The 16,877-nt window shown below is 44.4% G+C and overlaps 1 protein-coding gene and 1 long non-coding RNA gene across 2 annotated transcripts; one reads left to right on the top strand and one right to left on the bottom strand.

Moving 5' to 3' along the window:
- Positions 1 to 8,113: 8,113 nt before the first annotated feature.
- Positions 8,114 to 11,099, bottom strand: LOC124064659. Its single transcript, XR_006844297.1, has 4 exons — positions 10,995 to 11,099; positions 9,525 to 9,619; positions 8,859 to 8,922; positions 8,114 to 8,355 (listed from the first exon to the last, which is right to left on the bottom strand). It is a non-coding gene; the product is annotated as an uncharacterized LOC124064659 (long non-coding RNA).
- il11a (interleukin 11a) lies at positions 10,315 to 16,666 on the top strand. The gene is made up of 5 exons (XM_046399286.1): positions 10,315 to 10,783; positions 11,568 to 11,725; positions 14,567 to 14,662; positions 14,795 to 14,956; positions 15,074 to 16,666. The coding sequence occupies exons 1-5, from the start codon at positions 10,777 to 10,779 to the stop codon at positions 15,251 to 15,253; spliced, it is 603 nt and encodes a 200-aa protein (XP_046255242.1). The 5' UTR covers positions 10,315 to 10,776; the 3' UTR covers positions 15,254 to 16,666.
- Positions 16,667 to 16,877: the final 211 nt, after the last annotated feature.

Genomic DNA, 16,877 nt, shown 5'->3' with positions numbered 1-16,877 from the left:
AGTCTCGCAGTCTCACTGGCAGCTACAACCACTACCACCAACCACTGTACCCTGCCTTGCCCTGCCCTGCCCTGCTCGGCCCCGGGCCTTCCCTCCGCTGGCGGCTGTCTGTCCTGGCCTCCTGCTGGCAGCACGCTGTCGGCAGCAGCAGTGTTCGTGTGTGTGTGTGTGTGTGTGTGCTCAATTTGGGACAGGGCCAGTGCCACCAATTTGGAACTGGTGGTCTTTTCCTCTTTTTAAAAATTTCCTCATCTGCCTTTTCCCTCCTGTCCTCTTCTTTCCTCCTGTTTTCCTGCCTCTCTCTCCCTCTCTCTTTCTTGCTCAGTTTGTTTCTCTCGGGCCGGGGGGCCTGTGGGCCTGTGGGCCTGTGGGTAGGGGCCTTATTCCATCAGCCTGGGGCTTCTGTCAGAGGCTTGTTCCATTTTGCGTCATGGTGTTGACTGAACGGACCCCACACTTAACTCCCATAGAGCAATGGGGTTGGGCGGCAGGGCGGCCGGCGCGGGCTAACGCGGCCCCGTGTTCAGCGTGGTAATCTGATGGCCGTGTTTATTTTATGCAGCTCTCCTTTGATGGAGCAGAGAAAGTCTTTGGGCTTTTTGTTTCAGCACTTTCACTGCCAGGTCAGAGGTGCTCGCCGTGGTTACGCTCAGGAAGAATAATATTTGCCCTTATATTCGCTCCAAACAGGCTTTTTTCCATATTAGTGTCAGGGATACTCTCTGGGTTTCTGCCTTCCACTGATTCGGCACATTGGAGGTGAAGGGTGGTGGGGGGACCCGCTCCTCAAAAGCATTGCTCCCTGGAGGATAACGGGGTGTTCCACAGGTCATCCCAGTGGCCCGTTCCTGTACCCCTGAGCAAACCCCCGTCACACTCAGCTGCAGACCTGAGAGACAGCCCTGCAGCCATATATATATAAATCCCAGTAGTGAAGGAAAACACACACGTAAACACATGAAAACACTCTCCCTCCTGCTTGGCTGCCCCGGGCTCCACCTCAACTGTCAGTCGTCCAAACCTCCCAGGGGTTCATTTTAATGGGGTTACCAAAAAAACAGAGTTACCTCTGCTTGCCTGCCTGCGCCTTTCATTGCCTCACCTCAAAACTCACACACCCACCTATGTGCCTTGTGTCAGCTGTTTAAGATGGGTCGAAAAGCCAGGCAACCGCACAGAGTCATTATGCGAGGTTTTGACCTAAACGTCCAAGAGAGTGGCAGCACTGTCCACTTTAACTGGATCGAATTCTGACCCTAATTTTTTTCTCTGCAACCACACCATAAAGTAAAAACAAAGGCTCACATATTGCCGCTCATCTCCATGTTCCGCACTTACTGTGTCTCTGTCGAGCTTTACAATGTTGATCTGACCTGGGACAGTGTTATCTGAGAGACAACTTACTGGACTCGCTTTGTCATGCAAGAATACTTTTTGCTTTGAAGATTAATTAGTATGTAGCATTTCAGAAAAGAAGCCCAGATTGTGGCTGGGATATTATTTATATTGCTCGATTTTCCTATTGTAATTGGCCAAGATCTATGCTGTGTTCACGATATTACAGGAATGAATCATTGTCATACAAGATAAGACACCCTTAGGAGTTATACACGGATTATGTTTCATTTCCTTCATGGTTGTTCATTATGTGTGATGTGAATACAGAAGAGACTGGCTTTATTCAAGATGGGAACAGTAAGCACACATACAAACACCAGAATGCATAAACATAATCTAGATCACCATCAATCAACCTATACACATCTTATCTTTCCAGTGAAGATGAATAGAAAACCATGTACAGGAAGCACTGTTTATACTTCCTGCCCCCCTCCATGTATCCCATTATCCACCTTTCTGTCCTAACACATTAGGCATGTTTCTGGCCTCTCATGTGACTGTGAGGTATGTGCTTACTCACAGATGAAGGAGCCTGAACGCTGATGTAATCCAGGGGAAACAGGGAAACAAGAAGGGTGTGTGTGTGTGCGTGTGTGTGTGTGTGCGGGGGGGTGGACTACTCTGGCGGTAGGTAATCCAATCCCTCCTGGTGCAATTTAGCAGCTCAAAACAATTAATGACTGGCTGCCCCCAATTCAACGCCAGCAGTCAGACAAAAGGGATGTAGACTTAGCTTGTTAGTAGACACTGATGTAAAGTCAGATTTAGTAGGCCACTACAGAGGGGAAGTTAATCTGGATCAGGGTTTGGCAATGTTGTGTTCATGGTTCAAACTGAGCCTGAAAGCCTCTGCAGATGGCACAGTGTGGGAGACAGCTGAAAAACCAGGACACTGAGTCATAAAGAGGTGCTGTCAGTCAAATCCAAGGATTCACCAGGCAGAAATCTGCCTCTGAGGAGTGTGTGTGTGTGTGTGTGTGTGTCCACCTCTTCCCACTCATTGTCACCCAATCAGGGCCTGACTAAAGGGGACTGTTTTTCCTGTGACATGCCCCTATCTCTACGCCCTCTTCCTGTCCCACAGTTGTCCTCACTCTCATCCAGCACCATTTAGATGGGTGATAGTCTGTTTTACGTCTGTGCCATCATTATCTTCGTTCAGTCATTTTCTTCCATCACTTTGTTTTTTCTAATCCCACCTCTATTGCTGCTCATTGGCTCTTTTCTTCATGACCTCCTCACCTATCTCTCTCTCCCAACCCAGCCCATCGTGTGTCACCATCCCATCCTCGTTATCACTCTCAGCTAACAATGATGGCCACTGTCACTACGGTAATTGTCTTAGTGTCAATCCTAGACCTATGCCTGTCCAAGCATCCTGTTTCATCCACTCCCATCCCACTCTTTGTCGTCATCCCTTTCATTTCTCACCAATGATTGCCCACCGGCATGTTTTTTTCTGGGTTTTCAGTCCAGTCTGCTGTGGGGAATTTCCTTCTTATCATTCACAGGGCCATTCCTTGCATTCCTGGCATGTTTCCTGGCACTACCAGGGGTCCAGCCAGATGCGAGGGTGTCTGTAATGCAAGACAGGCCAACTGACACCATTCATACATCCAGTGGTGACCTTCTGATGAGAAAGGACCGTATGGTTGATGAACAGAAAGAGGATTAGGAGCCAAGGAGAAAAGGGAGGGGCAGACATTAAAAGACAGTGGCGACGGGGGTGTAATGGTAAAGTGTGTGAACTCTGTGCCAAAAATAGAAAATTCTGCATGGCTTTCATTTCTAAGTCCCTGACTCACAGACTGCTATTGATAAAAGAAGACATGTAAGGCATTTGAATATCTCCCAACAGAGCAGTTTGTGGCTAATTGGGAACAGCAGGAGGTCAAAGTGCACACAAACATTGGGAACAAAAATAGAGAGATTAGAATAACTCTCATGTCTTTCCCCTTAGTCACTGCCCTCGAAGGATAAAGGTGGTTTGCTAACTGCCCACGAAACAAAGCTTTTGCAAGTTTCCATAACAAGAAAAGGTCAAGAAAATAAAACCGGAGAGACATTTGGGTTGTGACAGGTCGTGCAGATGTACAAATAAAAGATGGCAGTCAGATACAGACTTGTCAGCTAGAGATAATGACAATGCTGGTCATGAAGAATGCACGCAAACACATTGCTTCCATGTCTTTCACTTAGTATTTCAGAGATAAGATAGTTTGTCCAAGTATGAGGGATAGATAGTTCACAGTTTACATAAACGTTTACAGTAAATGTTTTCTTTCCGCAAGAGAAAGAAAAAAAAAACTGCGATACGACAACAACAGAAAAAAAACTTCCCTCCAAAGAAGAAAGACATTGTATCTTCCATGCCGTGTTTTCACCACTTTAAGTCAAAGTCACTTCAAACCAAAGCTGACATTTCAATGAACTTGAGGTCTGCCTCCCCTCCGTCTGCGGTCAAAACACAGCCTACTGAATGTGGAGAGAAGTCTTTTTGATTTACTAACATTTTCAAATGCACTCTGACTCCAAACTGTTGCGCTCAGCCAACCCATCCATGTCCGTACGTTATTTCAAAACATAAACAGTGACAACGTGCGGATATGAAATTTCCTTTCCTGTGTTTGCTCTTAGTTATGGTAAAATTTACACACTCTGCATTGCTGACGCACAGGAAGTGGTCAGTGGACCGATGGTAGAATCAATACAGCTGGCCATGTGCTCAGTCATAAGTTGTGTTATCTGCTATCATTGTTGCTGGAAGTTGATTTATGATTGTCATCGTGTAATGAGCATTAATTTAATGAATGGGGTCTGATGTGCGTCAGCATTCACAGAAACAGCCGGACCGTGCCAGGTTAAAGAGCGTAGTGGGTTATAAACTGTTTTAAATGCTGGAGTGAACTGTTCAACAGACGTAAGCATATGTGTGTTCCTGCGAGCTTGTGTGCGTGTGCATGTGTGTGTCCATCTGTCCATCAAAGGGGATCTTCCCACCCCCATGTGACTGAGGTCAAAGTCATTTGGTCGGGCCAAGTGTGACGTCACAAAACTCCTCTTCCTTTTGTTTTCCCGCTCCCCTCACTCTTTCCCCATAGTCGCTCCAGGCCCTGCTGACCCCCCCTTACACACACACACACACACAGCCCTCCCTCTTTTCCCCTGAGAGTTTGTCAGCTCTCAGCTTCCTCAGAATAACACGACAGCAGACTCGGTGTGGGGCTGACGCAGATGCACGACGCGCCGGCAAGTAGTGGTCAGCTTTGATACAGCATACATCACTCTCAGACACACACACAGTCACACACGTAGTAACTCACTACAAAAAGGCAGGAGAGTGACAAAAGGATAGAGAATGCACAAATAATGTCTCCTGGATGACTATTCTGCATCCTGAGGAATGCACCAAAAATAGCACCTGCACTTACTCTCTTCTCTCTTTTCACTCTTTTACGCTCATGAAAGTTCTGTACAGGCTCAACAGCGCAGAAAAACTGCAGCCAGGTGATAAAAATACTTCCCTGTTTACATCCACATGCTTGATTACATGCACTTTGATCCTTTAATGCTCGTACTGTTTATGTTTCACCGATGCTCCCGTGCACTAAACAGCACTGGAGAAAAACAGAGAAACCGGGAGGTGGAGAAGGATGTGAAGTGGAAACAAGTGAATGTATCAAAGAGAAAGTAAGAGGAGGCTGAGGGGAATCACTGTGAAAGTAGTAAGAGATGGGGAGAGAGAGGGATGCAGACAGGACACGCAATGACAGGGGAGGAAAGAATGTTTAGGGCGACTGAGAATGGCGGTGAGAGGAGCGGGAGGGAGCACCGGAGGAGCAAGCGGGAGCTCTGAGGCGAGCCTGGGCTCTCCAGTGTATTAACACCAGTCTGAGATTGAGGGAGCAAGCAGGGTAGATGGAAAGAGTGTTTGCACAGTAAAAAGTTCCTTTTGCGTGGGTTGCTTGCTTCCCGCCGTACTCCCCCCCCCGCCCCCCAGTCTGTCTGTGACCTATTGCTTCAACTAGTTCATTCAGAGATTTCCTCACTGGTAGACGCCAAACTGTTTGATTGCAGTGAGTGGGAAACGTGAGCAGGTGAGCAATGCAGAGTCAATGAGGGAGAGGGTTTCGGCTGTCTCTTGCTCTTACACATGCTCGCATGCACGCACTCACATGCATACACACACACACACATACACACACACTGTCACATACCATGGAGTTCGGTTTCCAAACAAAATGAGCCTTGTAAATGTGTGTTTAATAGAGAGCTGATTTAAACATTTTGCTCTCCCAGTTTCTGCCGGGAGAGACGTTTGCCTCATGCTCTCCCTTTCATCCCTGCATCCTGCCCTTTGCACGGCTCTGTGAGCTGAGCCAGTGGAGGAAACCTGCAGTAATGATGCTAGTTAATGTCCCCTTTTAATGGTCTAATAAAAAAGGCAAAGCAACAGATGCGCAACAGCCATATCTGCCTCAACGGGGCAGCTCACATGAAAAAGGAAGAGAGCAATTGACACGCATAATTAGTAAATCACGTCCGTGGGGAGTTTTCTCAACTGAAGACTCGCCAGCGGAGGGGAGGAGGAGGGAGGTGGGGGCTCGAGAGGAGGGTCTGTTGTCATATATCTGTTTGAAAGAAGCTTTGACATTGATCACTGACAGTGAGAAAGAGAGAAAGTCAGAGACGTCACTTTATTGCCCAATGACTACAGCCCCGTCCCATGTGTCTACCCCCCCAACCACCCCCCCACCAAACTATTAACATACTCACTCGCTCTCTGACGTAGGTTGAAGCAAGGGGGCAAGAGGAGGGGAGAAGGGGGATGGGGTGATGATGCGGTGAGTACCGAGTTAGGGTAAGGGTTGCCATGACGATTCCCAGATAGCAGAAGAAGAAAGTATTCGGATCCTTTGCTTCAGTCAAAATATTAATGCCACAGTGTGAAATACTCAATTGCAAGTAAAAGAGAAGTAAATGTGTGTAAGTATAATCATTATTGTCGTCCATGCATTAATGTAAAAGCAAGATTTTGCTGTTGTAATTGGTTGAAGTCAAGCTAATTTGAATGATTTTGCATAGGATGTCAACTAATGATTACCACTAATGATTATTTTTGCCATGGTTTTCTGATTCTTTTCCTCTTATCATCGATTTGTAGTCTGTGAAAATTCAGAAACCACTGAGAAATAAGATCACAATCACCCAGAGCCCAAAGTGACATCTTCACAATTCTTGTCTTGGTCAATAAGTATCCAAACCATCCAAATTATTCAAAATAAATCCAAATTAATAAAATAATTAGAAGGAAAAACAGCTAATTGTCACATTTGAGACGCTGTATAGTGAAATGTATGCATTGCATGAAAAATGATTAAAGAATTATCAGTGTAGTTGCTTATTGATTTTCTGTTGAAAATGTTGGGCAGATTCTAAAAGTACCCCAAATTTGTGCTTAAGTACAGTAACGTTCTTAGTTACATTCCACTACTGCCTGATAAGATACTGTGGCAAAAGCACCCATTTGGCAGCGAGCTGGAGAGACTGAACGAGGGACAGAATGATGGAGTAGAGAGGAAAAGAGGAGGTGGAGGAGTCACGGGGAAACTTGAAAGCGTTCTGTTATAGTAGAGTAAATATTAACAGTAATAGGTCGGACCTTTGGTTTTCCCTTTGAACGTAATCGTTGTGCTTGTTTACTCAGGGCCTGTTGGAATTCCCTAGAGGAAATGAGGGTGCAACATAAAAATGATGAATTTATTGCTACTCCTTCTTCCATAATCCCTTTTACCATCGAAGCAGTGTTGCGTCACGGCCTACATTTGCACTGTTTACATATGACACTCTGAGGTAAGCAGAACATGCGACTTAACCCTAAAACCCACAAGACTACTTTATCATCCACCTGGACCTGGAAATTAACTCACGGCAACAAACAATTATGGGAAAACCCGCATTAACAGAATGGCTTGATTTGGTATTTGTTCTCATAATCAAACTACAACCCTAATCACACTTAAGTAAACAATGAAAAAAATCCCCAACTGTTCTTGCACAAGCACTTCCCTGTCAGATAAACAACCTATGAAGAATATGATAGTAGAATAGTAACACTCATCCTGGATTTTGCTTAAATCAAAGTGACTTTGGCAAGTGGCGAATGAATCACACAACTGTGTGGATTAACAACCCAGCAAAAGGTGAGCAAAGAGTGTGAGGCGTTCAAATGATTTGAAGCCCGTGTAATAATGTGTGAATACATGCAATGGGGCACAGGAAACCTAGTGTAAAGCATGAGCGGACTGAGCGAAGCTTGTGTGAGTAAAGCTTGTCTGGCTGCGAGGCCTGGCAGGCCCTGTCACAGGTTCCCCTTCCTCTCTGATGTCTTTGAGGTCGTAGTCTGAGTGTCTCACTCTGTTTCTCCTCCTATGGTGGTTTACACAGATTGGTGATGTAATGGGTAGCATATGAAGGCCACACACAAACACACGCAGACGCACACACAAACACCGATGCTCATGCACGACATACAGACACCGCACTTATACCACCACATACCCATAATTACACACATATATTGTACGCACACCCATTTACACAAACCCTGGATTCCCCCTTTTCCAACAGGCATACGCCAGTGGGTGCTCGCTCTCTCTCACACAAAAATAAAGGTCTAAACAAAGATACTTAACTCTTTTTATTTTGCGCACTGGCATCTGTGCATGCTCACGTGCACACACACCCCAGCAGACACACACTCACTTAAAGATCACCCATCCGGTGTCATGGTGTGTGAGTGATCAGCGCTGGCGGATGGCCTAACAGAAGGCTGTGGGCTTCAGAACCACCCAGGAGACCCCCATCATGAGAGGCAGCCCAGCAAGGGAATGAGGGAGAGTGACTAACTTCACTTTTCTTTTCTTCTCTCCCCAGCTGTGTCTTCAAACGGCCCTTTGATGTGGGAAATTAAAAAGAGCGAGTGTGTCAATATCTCCCTACGTCCAACCGCACTCATCTACTTCCTCCCCTTCTTCTCCTGCTCTCCTCCTTTGCCTGCTTTTCTTCTCTACTGTTGACCCGAAAAAACAGAGTATGACCCTTTTTAACCACAACAACTCTGCCACCCACTCGCTGCCACCAAGCCCTGAGCATTTGGAGGGTGTTTGTTTGTCTGTGTAGGCCCACCACCGGACTGGCAACTCTGTGTGTATATGTGTATGAGTGTGCGAATGTGCGCATACAAGGCCCACCACTAATTATTTTCTAACCACACCATGAGTGTATGTCTGTGAATGAGGGTCTCCTAATCTCACACCCAGACTCAAAAGTGCTTTCTTCCTTTTCCCTGGTCTCTCTCGCTCCCTTTGTTTGCGTGTGTCTGTAGCCAGGTTTCCACCCCCATGTCGCAAAAATTCTAACCCAATTGTCAAAAGAAAATGTGAATTTAGGCCTACCGTTATGAGAATTTCAGGCGCTGAGATAAGTAGAACGTGGTGCTGATCCTCAAGGTGAGGAGCCCTTACACAGATGCGGAAGAAATGATATAATCAAAAGAGCCACAGTCAAACTTCAAATTTCGAGAAGAAAATACAGTAAGCCATTGCTCCTCACAGATCTGATGTTTGTGCACCTACCGGCTCCTTTGTGATATCGAGTATATGTACAATCTGATGCACCAACTGTCCCTCAGCGAAGCCTGGAAACTCAGTTTTTGCTCTTTGAAATTGTAGGCCACGCTTTACTGCACCTGACGGAGTGTTTCCAGACAGCCCTGCTCTACTACTTGTGTGTGTGTGTGTGTGTGTAAAACCTCCAGAAAGTGTGAGAAACCATGTTTACTTGTGTACAGTAAAATGTTGCAGTTCCACATGTATCAGAGTGCGTGTTTCTGTGCTCATTTCTGCCTCTTTTTTGGTGTGTCTCGGTCGATTGGAGCAGCATGTTTTCCTATGACACAGTCGTGTGTGTGCATCCATGTGCATATTGTGTGTGTGTGTGTGTGTGTGTGTGTATGTCTCTTGTGTTGACCCCATCAAACACCTCCCACCCCTCACATGCATGTCTGTGTTAATGTCCTGTAGTGTGTGTGTATGTGTATATGCTGGTTTGCGTCCGCTCACTGTTTCTACGCAACACTTTCAGAGGCCCCTTCTGGTCTGGACAACACCTCTCCCCTGCTCCTATCCGTCTCTCACTCCTCACTCTTTCCTTCACCCTGGAGAGGAGTGAAAAAAAAGAGAAGGTGGGTGGGGGGGGGCAGTGGAAATAACAGGCTGCTGTCTCAGGAGGGGCTCTGAAAAAAAAAGAGCAAGGGGTGAGAAAAGGAGGGAGAGAAATATGGGGAGGGGGGAGAGAAAAGGTGTTTGCTGCACTTATTAGTTATAATACAGGGAATGTGACATGTATAGCCTAAAGGAGCCTTGCCATAAATGAAATAACACGAGTGAGAACGCACAGTCTGTGACATTTTCACCCTTGAATGCAGCACACCACACCGAGCAAGCACAAGAAACAGAAAGGGCAGGTAAAAGTAAAGGCTGTAAAAGATACATGGTTACACGAGATATGCTGATACTCGTGAAAACAATGGGCTTTTTAAAACGTCTGCGGTGATAGAGAGAGACAGGAGGGAAGAGATTTGGAGATGGAAAGATAAAAAGAGGTAGATGGGACTGATTGGCGCAGGTAGCGGGATGCGACGGAGGAAGTGCTGGAGATAGCGACAGGACAGGACGGGAGAAAGTGATAGAGGAAAGGAAAAAAAACAACGGAACATTTTTTTAAAGTTTCGCAAAGGGAGACAGGCAGCAGGGAGGGGAGGAGGAAAGAGGGAGAGAGGAGGGAGAGAGAGAGAGAGAGAGTGTGTGTGTGTATGTGTGTGTGTGTGTGTTTTTATGAATGAAGTGAGTCACTGCCGATGTGTCATAGGCAAGACGTCTCTATAAAGGAAGTTTTAAACAAGCCTAAACACTCGCACAAATTGGACGTACCACACTCGCATCACCTCTCTCTGAATTTCTGTTGCCTCTCTCTCTCTCTCCTAACTGTCCAAGTGTCTCTCTGCCTTCAGCACTGCATAAAGACTACACGGGCTCATCTCAAACTTTACCAAAGACTGAAAGTTTGACGATATCTGACTTTTACCTTCCTCTCCTGACTTTCTCTCTGAGTGCTTCAGTCATCACTCTGCTCTCTCTCTCATTCATTCTCTCTCGTCCTGACAACTTTTCCTCCTCACTCTGACTTGTGGAGTGCGAAGAAGAAACCGGAGCACATGACAATTTCCGGAGTCCAATTTATTTATTAATTTTCTATTTATTTATTTATCTACGTTTCTTTGCTGGTTTACCTATCCCTTGGATCCGAAACAATATGAAATGTAAGTGTCGGTTTAAGCGTCTTTTGATTCATAATTGCTTTAATTGTTAATTATTCACTGTGATGGGATTTGCTGTGTTTTAATTCTAAACGTTATGTTTAAACCGCGTGTCTGTAACGTTTATGTGACTGTTAACTGCTATTTTCTCATTCCTTTTACAGGCTAAGTAAAATTATTTATTTCCATATTAAAGTGTAAACAAATGACTTACTTGTGTCTTGACATTCAGTCTGGACAACTTTGTTCTCTGGTGATCTCTGACTGTAAAGTAGGATACACTGGGACAGGCAGTTCAGATGCTCCTGCAGTGTTATTTTGGCAGCGATTCTTGTGGTTCACCTGTAATTATCAAGCATTCATCATTTCAACAGCACTGTGGTTCTCTTTTAATACTTAGTCTACCTTGTATTTGAACTTGAAAGGAAAAGAATGAATGAGCTTACTGTTGACTTGTCCGGGTCTATATAATTTATACCACCAACTCACGTACCTATCCAGTTACAGGTGTGACAATCAGCAGCATTCATTGCGTTGCTTATGGTAAAAGAGTGATGGTGATATTCAGTGTCAAAGCCCGACGTTTAATGATTTGCATTCAGCCTGTGAAAACATGACACTGTCACTGAAGCCCTTCAGGATTCCTCCGCCAAGTCTGGAACTATTGTTTATATTATGGTGCAATATGTTCTCCTGGAGCTGACAGCCGTGGCCTGGGGTCATCATCATTATGGCGAGATGACAGCGCCTCTCCACTAATTGCTTCCGTTTTGTTCTACCCCTGCAGTGCTGCTCGACTCCTCCTCATCGCTCCTCTTCTCGCTGCTATTGGCTCAGCTGCCTGTGTTCACGTATGCCTCTCCAGTACCACAGCGGAAGCCCAGTGACATGGATAAACTGTCCAATCAGACCAAAAATCTAATGAAGCTCACCCAAGAACTGCTGGTAAGTGAACGTGTCCTCATGGTGATTACTAATCTCAGTCACTGACTGGAGAAGAGGCTAATGAGGCCCTGACTATCCCATGCTAATCAAATTGTTAGTGTGAGGGTGGAGGATGATGCTGGCCATTGTGCCTCAGTCTATCCTGATTGATCTTCCCCTAACTGGATTTTGGTGTTAATGTTACCTTTCAGTTTAGGCAACATCACTCTTTAAGGCACTTGCGTTGTAGTGGAAAGTTTCGCCGAATTACACTGCGTTTGCTCAGGATTCAGTTTGACTTAAGCTGCTTTCATTGATGACAGACTGGCTGGAGTCCATGTGCACGCTTAGATCAGAGCAGCACAACCCTCAGGGAAGATTTGACTGAGTGATCTCACTTTTAATCCACACTAGACTCGGAAGGGAGGGGAGGTCTGACTCAGCAACCTTCTGGTTTGCCCGGTCACCTGACTGGTGGCAGCAGCAGGAAGATTGGTGGCCAGACCGGTGCCTCTAAGCAGTCCAGCGAGCGTGCACTGAAATTAATATAAAGTTTTATGGAACTAAGGAGAATAAACACACTTTTACAGTGTTGTTCTTGTGTGATACATGATGTGGCCAAGAGGATAGAGAAACAAAACATAAAGTTCTAGGAATCAGTGCCAACAAGACAAATTTAGAACTACATATCAACACCGTACCTGCATCCAACTAAAGCTGAACTTCCAAGCATACCATCTGTGAAATGACAGCAAAGTATATCACATGCCTGTTTACATAGAAACATGTTTATGTTCTGCGGCTGGGCTGTGGAAGTGAGGATGGAGTTGGAGGAGTTTTTTTTATTTTTTTCATCTATGAATTTGAATCGCTTGCACCATACTGACAACTCTCTGCCCTGAAATCTTATTTTGTTGACAGTCAGTTGGGTAGGAAAATCAGATCTGAGAACATAGCCAAGATTTGGCTCCAGCTGATGATTGTGTATCAACTGTGTTTTAACAGGTGAAAAGAAAGTGGGATCATATCTCCGGATCTTTGGTTACACATGACTGATCTAGATTCTATTTTTGCATTATGCAAATCTTTAAACTCTTTTGTTCGGGGGATGGAATCAAAAATAGCCACATACTCTCTCTAGTCTTGGTCAGTAGATAGTGTTCAGAAAGTGTGTGTGTGTGTGTGTGTGTGTGCTCTGTATGTTGCTTTAAAACAATGTTATAGGCTATCATGCAGGAGTAGTCCAAACTGGGGTCCAGATGTGAAGAAAGGAGGATCATCAAAGGGCGTTGCGGACAATATTAAACAGTGTTCAGTAACATGGAAGATTTATTTTTAATTTACTTTCCTTATTGTGTGGAATTCCACTCAAGAGCAGACTAAGTTAGGAAAGATAAATAGAATGGAAATCCATGGAAAGTCCCTGCAAAAAAAAAAAAAGAGCAATGAAGCTGATGCTTTAAAGAGAGAGAAATGTGTGCGTGTACACGCATAAGTCTACATAGGTTTTCTGATGTAATCGTATATATATGCAAGTGTGTGTGTGTGTGTTTGCATGTATGGCTGCAAATGTGTGCAGGCATTTTCTTTGGCTGTGTGTATGTGTGTTTTGAGGGTTCTCTAAATAGTCTTGGTTGTGTAGGTGCGGTGTTTAGTGTTTTGCTTTCGGTCGCCACAGCAAAGTGACTTGATAAAAATCAAAAAAGATTTATCACATTCCAGTATTTGCATTCAGGAAGAAAAAGGATGGATGCTAACTTCTGTCGGGTGAGGTCATGATCTACGATGGAGTGAGCAAGAAAAGGAGGATAAGAGGGAGAATTAAAGGCTGACAAAGATGGAGCAAAAACCACAAGAGATGAAGAGATCACAGAGCCAACTAGATGACAAGCCAGTGGGGTGTGTGCGTGCGTGTGTGTGTGCACATGCGCATGTGTGCATGTGAAGTTGCGTGTGCTTGTGCACCTGGTATGAGAGAGGGAGAGGGAGAGAATAGAGGGGGAGAGAGGGGAGAGGAGAAGCAGGGGACGGAAGGGGACAAAAGCAATGGAGACAAAACATTGGACCACAAACATAAGTGAGACTGATGGAGAGACACGTGAGACAATGCAGTACATTCATCACTTAAAAACATCAACACAAACAACTGGAGGCAAACAGAAGAGCACAAAAACACTGTATAACAGGTTAAGGAAGTATTAAGTAGGCCCACACAACCTGTTTACACAAAACATTTCTCAGCACTCATCACCCTAATGTTGTTATGTTCCTCTACTGATTGGAAGTGACGCAAGGCACATCAGTCATCTCCATTTATCCCCATTCATTACTGAATCAGGTGTACACCTTTAATACTAAATTACTGCTTTTCTGAGGTAGAACTCCATAATCCTGCAGTCAGGTTGTTTACCCCCTCTGGTGGCCACCGTGGGCACTACATCTGCCGTCTGGATGTAGTTTACAACACAGCTCTCGCTGGGCAGCAGCACTGCGTCATTCCATCTTTTTATAGCTGTGACCCTGGAGTTTCCCTACAGCTCTGTGTTGTCTGTCCCACTTGGAGCTTTCTTAGTCACTGCATATGTTGTTATCCTCGCTCCCTGTAGAAAACATCCTGTGGGTTCAGGTCATTTGCTCTTATTGTTGACATTTGGGGTGGCTGAATGTGAGTGAACTCACACTGACCCGATCAACCACACTCCCCTCAGTGAGAGCTACTGTCTCTAAGCACAGAAAACAGTCATCCAATCGCAGTGCTGGTCTAATACTTTCCTCATGTTGCCGTGACTGGTCTCAGGATGAGTAAAATTGTGCTGATGCAAATTACTAACTGGCTGCTCTGTGTCTTGTGTTCTCTTTCAGAGGGAGCATGCATTTGACTCAGATGTGGAGCCCCACAGGTTCAGGTCCCTGCCAGAAATGAGCAACAGATCTGCCAATGATCTCAACAATCTTGAGGTAATGCTTTGATAATGTATTTTGTGTGTGTGCGCGCTTGTGAAGGGAGAGGGGCTGGTTTGTTTCTAGCCACAGAGTTACATCTTGCCACACCCATGCAAAGTCTCTAAAGTATGTCTGTGTTGTTTCCAGCTGAAGCCCACACTCTCTCAGCTGCATGCCGACTTGAAGCTGTATGAGCACCACTTCGAGTGGCTGAACAAGGTCTCAAAGAAGCACCACCACCCTGCGTTGCCCAAGTTGGTAGAGATAATCAGAGAAATGAAATCCCTCATCACCTTGCTGCACCGTCAGGTAAAGAGCTGAGTTTCCCCTTTTGTTCTTAGTTGTCTTCAGCATTTAATCTGAAACAACAGTTTGCTTCATTGTTGTTGTTCTAATCTGTTTGTCTGCCTGTCTTCTCACCCACAGATGCTGAGAGTGGAAGCACCAAGGCTGACCCCGGCGACCCCCTCCCTCCCCCCACACCTACCCTATCAGTTTGATGTGCTGCAATCCAGTCATGAGCTTCTTCAACACTTCAAGCTCTTCTGTGATTGGGCATACAGAGCATTTCTCAGCCTCAAGAGCAAAGTCTCTGCAGTACAATGATAATCCAGGCACATTCATTTTATTTTCCTTGTAACTACTTGGCTGCAGAGCCAGTGAGGATACAATGAGTCCCACCACATCCAAAGGGGAATTAAAACCAATTCAGTGTGCACTGCAGTCATTAACATCCTTTAAGAGGCCCAAACGTCAGCCAACGACGTGTGTGTTGAAGAATGTGTCTTTCCATCAAAGCCACTGAGGATGCGCCATACTGCAGCCACTTACAACCATCAAGATTCCCGTTTAAGCAAACTGCCAGTTTAACTATAATGATGTCAAGATTCCCCAAGCGCTCTCCTAAAGGCCTTGTTCATAACCATGTTATTTATGTATTTATTTATTTATTGACTGTTAGTAATTTATTTAATTTTATTTATTTGAAGTTGTAATGTGTCACTCTCATCTTTCTTTCTGTATTAACGTGAATTTATTTGCCCTAATCTTTCGTTTTGTCTTGTCTCTCACTGATCCTCAAGAAAAACACAGTAGCACTTCCTGAACCTGCAGCTCTGATAGTGACTTTTGTTTTATCTACTGCTTTTGTTTATTTCTTCTAGTAGATGTAGCATACATTTGGGACAGCCAAGGTTTTTTATTGTCACTCATTTACAGTGCCCTTAAAGTAAACATTTTAGAAAATGTTGTTGTTATCGTCTAACAATTTCAAACGTGCCACGTCTTAACATAGAGGAAATTAATCGCATTAATCTGAAAAAGTCAAGATGCTAGCTGTAGAGAGGTGAAAACTTTCTTTTGTACCACATGCAGAGTTTCTATTTTCGATGCCTCTTTCTTGCGTTCTGCATGAGAAGGCATATTTAACGTTGTGGTAAAGATGTATGAATGTGCCCTGTTGCTGAGCACTGATGGACCTGATTAGATTCTTTGCACAAACTTGTTAGGATTAGCCTCTTGGATGAGTGAGATGGCTGGTTCTGAACTTGTGCTTTGGGGTAGAAAAGTTTGTTTTGTTTTGCTTTGTTTTGTTTTGTTTTTTTAGTTTAACACCCAAAGCCTTAAAATACTATGTATTGTGACACTATGTTCTGTACAGGTGTACATAAATGTACAAGAATGTAAATTGTTGTATACAGTGCTTTTGTGTATTATGTCGTTTTCTACAATATAATGTAGATTACCAATTTTATCACTATAATTTTTGTTCATTCCTATTCTAGTATTTGTCGCAGTATTGACTATTTATTTAAGTAACTTGGTGGATCTATTTATTTTGTGCTGCAGTGGAGCAAGTCTCCTATCTTTTTGTACTTTTATACAGTTTTTATTCTTATTTACTACTATTATATCATCATGTTTAAATTATTGCTGTAACATCAAGATGCCTCTTCCACACACTGATTGGCCTCAATGTGAAATATGTGCCTTGGTGAAATAAACTCTAAAGAATGTGCACACGGGAGTTGATCTTTGATAACCAGGGTCCACTTAACTAACAATGTAAACTGTAACAGATGGGAGTCAGGGCAGATACACGCAGATACTACGTTACCCAAAAGTCTGTGCGCCAGAGTGAGAGAACCCCAGCGTGAATAAAACTTACTGACTTATTTTTGAAGCTCTTGCTATATCGTTGACAAATGTTTCCCATTAAATCATGGAGGTA

Source organism: Scatophagus argus, chromosome 9, assembly GCF_020382885.2.
Source record: "Scatophagus argus isolate fScaArg1 chromosome 9, fScaArg1.pri, whole genome shotgun sequence".
Classification (NCBI taxonomy): domain Eukaryota; kingdom Metazoa; phylum Chordata; class Actinopteri; family Scatophagidae; genus Scatophagus; species Scatophagus argus.
The sequence above is the reverse complement of the archived record's forward strand: the minus strand, read 5'-3'. Positions and strand labels throughout refer to the sequence as shown.

Excerpts from the sequence above, each read along its gene's own strand:
- il11a (XM_046399286.1), top strand. Across the intron at positions 11,726-14,566 it reads AGCTCACCCAAGAACTGCTG|AGGGAGCATGCATTTGACTC; the intron begins GTAAGTGAACGT and ends GTTCTCTTTCAG. Across the intron at positions 14,663-14,794 it reads ATGATCTCAACAATCTTGAG|CTGAAGCCCACACTCTCTCA; the intron begins GTAATGCTTTGA and ends TGTTGTTTCCAG.